This window comes from Tamandua tetradactyla, chromosome 16, assembly GCF_023851605.1.
Source record: "Tamandua tetradactyla isolate mTamTet1 chromosome 16, mTamTet1.pri, whole genome shotgun sequence".
Lineage (NCBI taxonomy): Eukaryota > Metazoa > Chordata > Mammalia > Pilosa > Myrmecophagidae > Tamandua > Tamandua tetradactyla.
In genome coordinates this window covers 11,512,785-11,519,531 of record NC_135342.1, presented here as the reverse complement: position 1 = coordinate 11,519,531, position 6,747 = coordinate 11,512,785, and the positions used below count along the sequence as shown (strand labels likewise).

Below are 6,747 nucleotides of genomic sequence, written 5' to 3'. Positions count from 1 at the left end.
CAGGCTCAGGGTCTCCTGTGAGGGGACAGCTAGGTGTTTGCAGTCTCAGAGTCTGATGGGGGCTAGAGGACATGCTTCCAAACTCACTCATGTGGCTGTGAGCAGGCTTCAGTTCCTCTCCACGTAGGTGTCAACCCAAGGCTGCTTGAGCGACTACACGGTATGGCAGCCGGCTTTTCCCAGGGTGAGTACTCAGAGAGAGCAAGGAGGAAGAAATGTCCTGGACATGTGCCACTACTTTGGCCACACTTCTCCTTAGGAGCGAGTCCTAAAGGCCAGCATGCTCAAGGGGAGGGGAGTACAGCTCTACTTAACAGGAGGAGTCTGAGGATTTGGGGTAGTGACAGGGTGTTGGCACTTGGCCAGCTCTCCTAGTTCCCCAATGTCGCATTGAGGGTGGGCCTTTGCTCTTAAACCCTGGAACCACAGGGTCACAAGTGTACTGGCAGTATCTAGGAACCCACCTAGCGTTGACGGTGTTGGTGTAGGCTCGAACTTTGCTACCCAGTGTTTCACGGACCAGAACTCTTGGCATCACCTGAGAGTTCTAGAAACAGAACCCACACCCACAACTCGGATCCAAATCAAAATCCACCTTTTCATAATTCTGACAATTGATGAAACTGCACATTTAAATGTTGAGACGCAGCATTCTAGAAAAGGGTAAAAACATTTTGGTGGTCAACTGGTAGCGTTCCAGAACCCAGCTTATAAAGCGGGTTTTTGCTTCTAGAGCCTGGGCCCTCCCTGGCGAAGATGGGCCACTGGTCTTCTAGAACCCTGGTATCAGCATTAAAGGTGGCTTAGTGCAGGGAGATGTGGTGTGAGATTTGAGGGTGGCCCATCACCATTCTAGATTTCCCTTCTGGATGACACTGAGGACAAGCCCACGTTGTTCTTGCTCCCTGGGTGTTGTCTAGGCTACCACCTGTGTTCTTGATTCTAGAACCCTGGTTTGCAGAATAGAGGACAGAATGTTGCATAGGGAATCAGTGTGAAAGTCAAAGGTGGACTACCAACTTTCCAGAATTGTCACATTGGAGTTGGGGTGGGCTGTTGGTGTCCTTGAACTATGGCCTAAGGCAGCTGGGGGTGCAGCTTCGGACAGGGTTGGGATAAAAGGCCCTGGACTCACGGGTCCTCATCCAATTGCCCGCGGCTCCCTGCTGGATGAGATGCCTGGTTTGATTTCTCTTCTGTCCCTCTCCAAGCAAAAGGTTCTAAATCTGCTGGCATTAGGTAGAGCAAAGCTTTGGGGAGTTACACACCCTGAGCCTCCCCCATCCTCCTGAGCGCTTTTCCCCTTTTTAGAAAGCACCCCTTGACGTTGGCAGTGACATTTATTACTCTGGGATGGGGAGGTATATACAGCAGTGACCCGGATGCCCGGGAGCGCCTCCCTCCCCGCCAGGGGTTCTGGTGGGGACAGAAGGTGTTGGCAGAAGGCACATAGTGGCGCTGGCCGCGGGGGGCCAGGCAGTAGGGGGGCGGGTAGTGTATGCTGGGAGGCCCAGTTGATGAAACTGAGGCACAGCGAGGGCCTCGAGTCACAGCAGGTGCAAGGCTGGCTTTTCCCAAGAGCTGCTCAGGCTGGTAGCTTCTCCCCCACGCGGGTCACAGGAGGACACAGGGGCAGCCCCCGTCCTTCTTCCTGGGGGCGCTGGGGGGACTGGGGGGGAGCTCCTGCTCCTGGTACTTCCTGGAGGCGGGAAGAAGCCGGCTGAGTTGGGGCTGGAGGGGCTGGGGATGGGAATGGGACTGGGACAGCGGGAGGGCGGCTCAGCTCACCGGACAGCGCGCACCAGCTGCTCAAAGGCCTCGTCCACGTTGAGGCGCAGTTTGGCCGAAGCTTCGAAGTAGGCCACGTGGTGGGAGGCTGCAAAGGCGGACGCGTCAGATCGGGAGACCTGGGGTGGGGGTGCACACAGAGGGGAGTGAGGGGCCTGTGCTCAGGAAGCCCCTGGCTGCCGGGTGAAGCAGACAGGCAGGGTGTCCTCTCTTGGGGGTGACATCAGCTTCACAGGAGCGCAAACAGAGGCTTCTAGAAGGTATGGGGTGGGGGTGGGGGAGCATTGACAGCAGTCTGAGGAGTCAGGGAATCCCCTCCTGAGTGTTAGCTTCACTAGGAGCTCCTCAGGCGAAGGAGAAGTCAGGGTTTTCCAGGCAGAGGGGACAAGCCCTAGCTCTGAAGGCTGGAAATCCCCAAAGTCTTCATTGAAGAAATGAGTCCTGTGTGACAGTAATATAGTTGCCATGTTCCAGTAATACAGCTGGCATGATCAGGGAAGTGGTGGGAAAGGAGAGAAGGGACAAGATCAAAGAGGTTGAAGAGCTGGGGTATTCTCCAGGGGGTGCTGGGGAGCCAAGGGAGGGTTGTGAGCAGGGGAGGGGCAAGGTTAGCTCTGGGGGGGACAAAGCTTGAGCTGTGCCGGGCCAGTGGAACAGAGGCAAGGGGCAGGTGGATGAGAGAAGTAGAGACCCCTTTTTGTCCCCAGTCACCTCTCCTGGGGACTCCTGTATGCCAGGCCCTCTGCTGGGCGATGCTGGAAACCCCCCAAAAAATCTGGCTGGGGGGGCAATGCATCTGGTGAGGTGGGATTGGTGTGACATCAGAGGTAGCAGGACAGTGGGGCACGAGGGGAGGAGACACAGGGTGCGCTGGGAGGAGACTCCCAGGCCCAGAGGAGGTCGGGGGTGGGAGTGGGAGTGAGGGCACCCAAACCTGGCGCTGCGCCTCCAGATCCGCCTTGTTTCCGACCAGCACGACAGGGAAATCATCACGGTCCTTGACTCGGAGGATTTGCGTGAAGAGCTTGCTCACCTCGTTGAAACTGGGGGAGAAGCCAGAGGCGTGAGCCCCAGCCGGACCCTGGGCCCCGACCGACGCCCCCCACCACCCGCAGCCCCTCACCTCTGCCGGTCGTTAATGGCGAACACCAGCAGGAAGCCGTGGCCGGCACGCATGTACTGCTCCCGCATGGCGCCGAACTCCTCCTGGCCCGCAGTGTCCAGGACTGCAGAGACGAGGAGAGGGGCCACCGTGGGAATGGGCCTCACCCCGCTCCCCCTCCGTCACCTCCATATGCCCTGGTCCCCGCCATCCTCACTGTCCAGCCGGGCTGGGACGCCATCCACGGTGCAGATCTTTGTGTAGGAGTCCTCGATAGTTGGATCGTAGTCAGACACGAAGTAGGACTGGTGGGAGCGGGAGGGGGACTGTTACTGCAGCCCTGTCCCTGGGATCAGTCTGTCTGTGCCCCCCTCTCTCCCTGGGTTGCTGTCTACCCAGCCCCCTCTTTGGGCCTCTGTCCCTCTCTGTCTCTCTAGGGCTGTCTCCCTCTCTGGGTCTCTGTCCCTGCTCCCTGCCACGGTGTCTCTCCCCTCTTCTCTCTCAGAGCATCTCTTGGTCCTCTCCCTCTTTTTGGTATAAAACACAAGTACATCTCACATAGTGATCACTTCCTGGCTGTGTGACATTGAAGAAGTGACTTCCCTTCTCTGAGCCTCAGTTTCTTCATTTATAAAATATGGGTTAAGAATAGCCCTACACCTATTCCAGTGTTTGTAAGATTCCGGGCAAATTCCGGCTAAGTACATTGCCTGGCACGCAGTGAGCACAGTTACTGGGAGCCCTTGATGGCTGGAATCCCAGCCTGTCCTCGGCTCTTCCTCCCTCCACCCCCTCCTCCTCCGGCCTCCAGCACCTCCTCCCAGGGGAAGGTCTCGGTTCCAATCTGGCCGACGAGAAGCTGAGAAGCTGCCCCGCCTGCCTGCCGGCCCCTCCCTTCCTGCCTGGGTCCCACCCGCCTCCAGCTAGGCCTATGGCCAGCTCCAGGTCGGCCCCTGGGTGCAAAGGGCCTGGGGCTGAGGCCTTTCTCTGAGCAGGCAGGACCTCCCAGGCAGGGGCTCGCTGGGGTCTCATTAGGGGTCTGTGGGAGCATCTCGGGGCCAGACCCCTCTCTGGGGTTTCTCTGAGATGGTAAGGGAAGCCAGGACTTCCTGATGGAGTTTCAGGACACAAGGGGTGACGGGGCAGCTGGGGTCTGAGGTTACCCCTGTTGTCTGGGAGGGAGGCTGTGGGGCCGGGCTCCTGGTGGGGGGTATGAGGGACGTGCCTTCAGAGTGCATTAGGAGAGGCTGGGGTGAGGGCTGAGGGTTAGAGCTGGGGCAGAGCCTCCAGATTGCACATGGGTTTTGGGGAGATCTGTCAGTATTATAGGTGCACATCCAGAGAGTTTATCCAGTCCTGAAGGAGAACCTTCCAACCCCTTAATGTCTAGAGACATTAAGGCGCATCTGTAAGGTCAGAGAAACAACCAAGGAGCAGGTCTTTCTGGGGGTGTCAAGAATCTGGGGGTTTCTTCCTTAGAGAAGATTGGGGAGATATCTGGGGTACCTGAGAGGGGCTCAGGAAAGCGAGTGGAGGGAAACTCAAAATGGAGAAGTGGCTAGTTTTCTTGGGGCTGGAAGGGTGGGTTCTGGTCTGGTAGGATGGTGGAGCTCCAGGAATTAGGGTCATGGAGTTTTCTGGAATGGCCAAGGGGCATGATCCTTTTGAAACCTCTTGGGTCCGAGGGGAAAATTATTTCAAAGCAGGGGTTGGAAGGTTCTCCTTCAGGACTGGATGGTCCCCGAAGGTGCTCAGAGGCAAAGTCTGAGGTTAATTTCTAATTTCTGGGGGAGATCCCTGAAAGGGCTAAGAATCCCAACTAGAGGGAACTCTGTGGTATGGGCAAGGCATTCTCCCAACAAGGCTCCGGATGGGCCAGGGGGGAAATCCAGATCTGGGATTTGGGGGAGCCGGGGCTCTGGGAGTGGAGCTGAGCGGGAGGAGGAGAGAGGTGGCACCCAGTGTAGGGCTTAGGGTCCGAACTGGGAGGTTTTCATGAGTTTGGGGTACTCCCAGGAGGCGCTCAGAGCCAGGTCAGCAGGGAAGGGGGATCCTTGGGTGTCAGGGCGTTGTGGATCTCAGAATGCAATTTTAGGAGGAAGATCCCGCGTGCAGGGGGTGGAGGCCGGTTTTGGGGCTCAGGGTGCCCATCTGAGGGGATCTTGTGAGATTAGAGCACCTCATAGGAGTGTCTCAGGAATAAGTTCAGGGGAAATCGGGGTCTTAGGGTTCTCCCAAAGGGCTCAGTACTGGATCCCGGGGACACCGCTCAGGGTGAGGGCTCACTACCTGAATGAACTGGATGGTCAGCGCGCTCTTGCCCACGCCGCCGCCGCCCACGACCACCAGCTTGTGTGTCTCGCTGGGTGGGGGGTCCCCCGGGCCCGGCCCCCCGCCCCGGGGCCGCCCCCGCCCTGTCCCAGACGCCGCCCCGCTGCTCATGTCGCCACCGCTGTTGCCGCCGCTGCTACCGCCGCGGGGAGGGGGAGTGGCCGGGCGGGGCCAGGGGGCGGACTGCGTTAATGAGCCTACTGCATAACCATAAGTTCCAGCAACAAGAGCACTTGCACGGGGACACTTAAGGAGGAGCTGAGGCGGGGATATGCTAATGAGGGCGAGTCGCCCGCGGTCCAGGCCGAGGGGAATTCCGAAGGAGGTGGGGATACGCTAATGAGCGCATTTTGCTCCCGCCGAGCTGCGCCACGCGCTCTCGACCCGCGGGCCATCTGGGGGCGTGGATATGCTAATGTGCGCTCTAATTCTTCCTGCAGACGGGGCGGGAGGCTCGCTCGGGGCGGGGCCATGCAAATAGAGCCCCTGTGGTGCCATTCTTGCCTGCACTGTCCCGAGGCCTTATTCTGGCAGGCGGGGCTTGCCGACTAGCGCGCGGCCGTATATAGGCGCGCTCCGAGGAAGGAGCGGGTCCTAAGGGGAAGCTCCACCCCGTCCTGGGATCCTCGCCAAGTTCCCAACCCGAGCTGGATGCTGCAGTCTCCGCCCGCTAAGGGACCCAGGCTTCCGGTTCCCGCTGTCCCAGCCAAACGGAAGACAGACTGGGAGGAGAGATGGGGCCCTGGAGGGGGACAGTCCTGGAACGGGCCAGGGAGGGGCTGTGAGATCACTGCATTCCTAACGCATGAGCCAGCTCGCCCAGGCCGGGACGCCTGGGTCATGAGGAGCCAGGGGCCAGGATTTCTGGGTCCTGAAAGGGAAGGAAAATGAGGATCCAAACTTCTGGGTCCCTGGGAGAGGATGGAGCTGGAGACCTGGATTCCTGGGCCCCGAGGAGGAGGGGGATTGGGGATCCTTATTACTAGGTTCGGTAAAGGAGGGAGTTGGGGTCCCGGACTCTTCGGGTTGGAGAGACTGGTAGCCGGGAATTCTAGGTCTGAGGGAATTGGGATATAAGATGCGAGCAGAGAGACTAGGCATCCCCTGTCTAGGAGAGGAGGGACCTGAAAAGCCGACTCCTTGGTCTGAGGAAGGAGGGCTCGGACTTCAGAATCTGAGGGAGGAGGGAAATGGGAATCCTAACTCCTGTGCCCTGAATGAGAGGAGACCGTAGGGCCGAATAACTCGGTTCTAGAGGAAGCTGGGGGTTCTGAGTTCTAAGACTCCCGCAGAATGTGGGCGGAGCAACTCACAACCAGTCCAGTTTCTTCCCCTGCTCCCATGCCCACTTCGTGGAACTACAATTCCCTTGCATTAGTTCTGCAGCGCGCCTCTGGCGTCACTTCCTGTTGTCACCATTTCCGAGCGTGTGCAGGGCATTGTGGGGCCTCATCGAGGCTTACCGCAACCCCGCCCACTTCACCTCTCACCCGCTGGCTGTCCCCACGCGACGGAGGCAACGCGCC

General features: G+C 58.8%; 1 protein-coding gene across 2 annotated transcripts; it reads right to left on the bottom strand.

Moving 5' to 3' along the window:
• Positions 1–1,321: 1,321 nt before the first annotated feature.
• Positions 1,322–6,640, bottom strand: RRAS (RAS related). 2 transcript variants are annotated; one of them, XM_077131124.1, is made up of 6 exons: positions 6,535–6,640; positions 3,108–3,195; positions 2,912–3,014; positions 2,723–2,831; positions 1,789–1,907; positions 1,322–1,699 (listed from the first exon to the last, which is right to left on the bottom strand). In XM_077131124.1, the coding sequence occupies exons 1-6, from the start codon at positions 6,562–6,564 to the stop codon at positions 1,615–1,617; spliced, it is 534 nt and encodes a 177-aa protein (XP_076987239.1). In that variant the 5' UTR covers positions 6,565–6,640; the 3' UTR covers positions 1,322–1,614. The 2 variants fall into 2 exon arrangements, with proteins under 2 accessions (XP_076987239.1, XP_076987238.1); XM_077131123.1 differs by lacking the exon at positions 6,535–6,640 and adding an exon at positions 5,180–5,364.
• Between the last annotated feature and the right edge of the window lie 107 nt (positions 6,641–6,747).

What these genes read in the sequence shown, in the direction of transcription:
- RRAS (XM_077131123.1), bottom strand. Translation starts at nt 5,332, where the DNA reads ATGAGCAGCGGGGCGGCGTCTGGGACAGGGCGGGGGCGGCCCCGGGGC. An exon ending in TGACCATCCAGTTCATTCAG is followed by an intron (nt 3,196 to 5,179) that starts GTAGTGAGCCCT and finishes CGCTCCCACCAG; the next exon opens with TCCTACTTCGTGTCTGACTA. An exon ending in CGTCCCAGCCCGGCTGGACA is followed by an intron (nt 3,015 to 3,107) that starts GTGAGGATGGCG and finishes TCGTCTCTGCAG; the next exon opens with TCCTGGACACTGCGGGCCAG.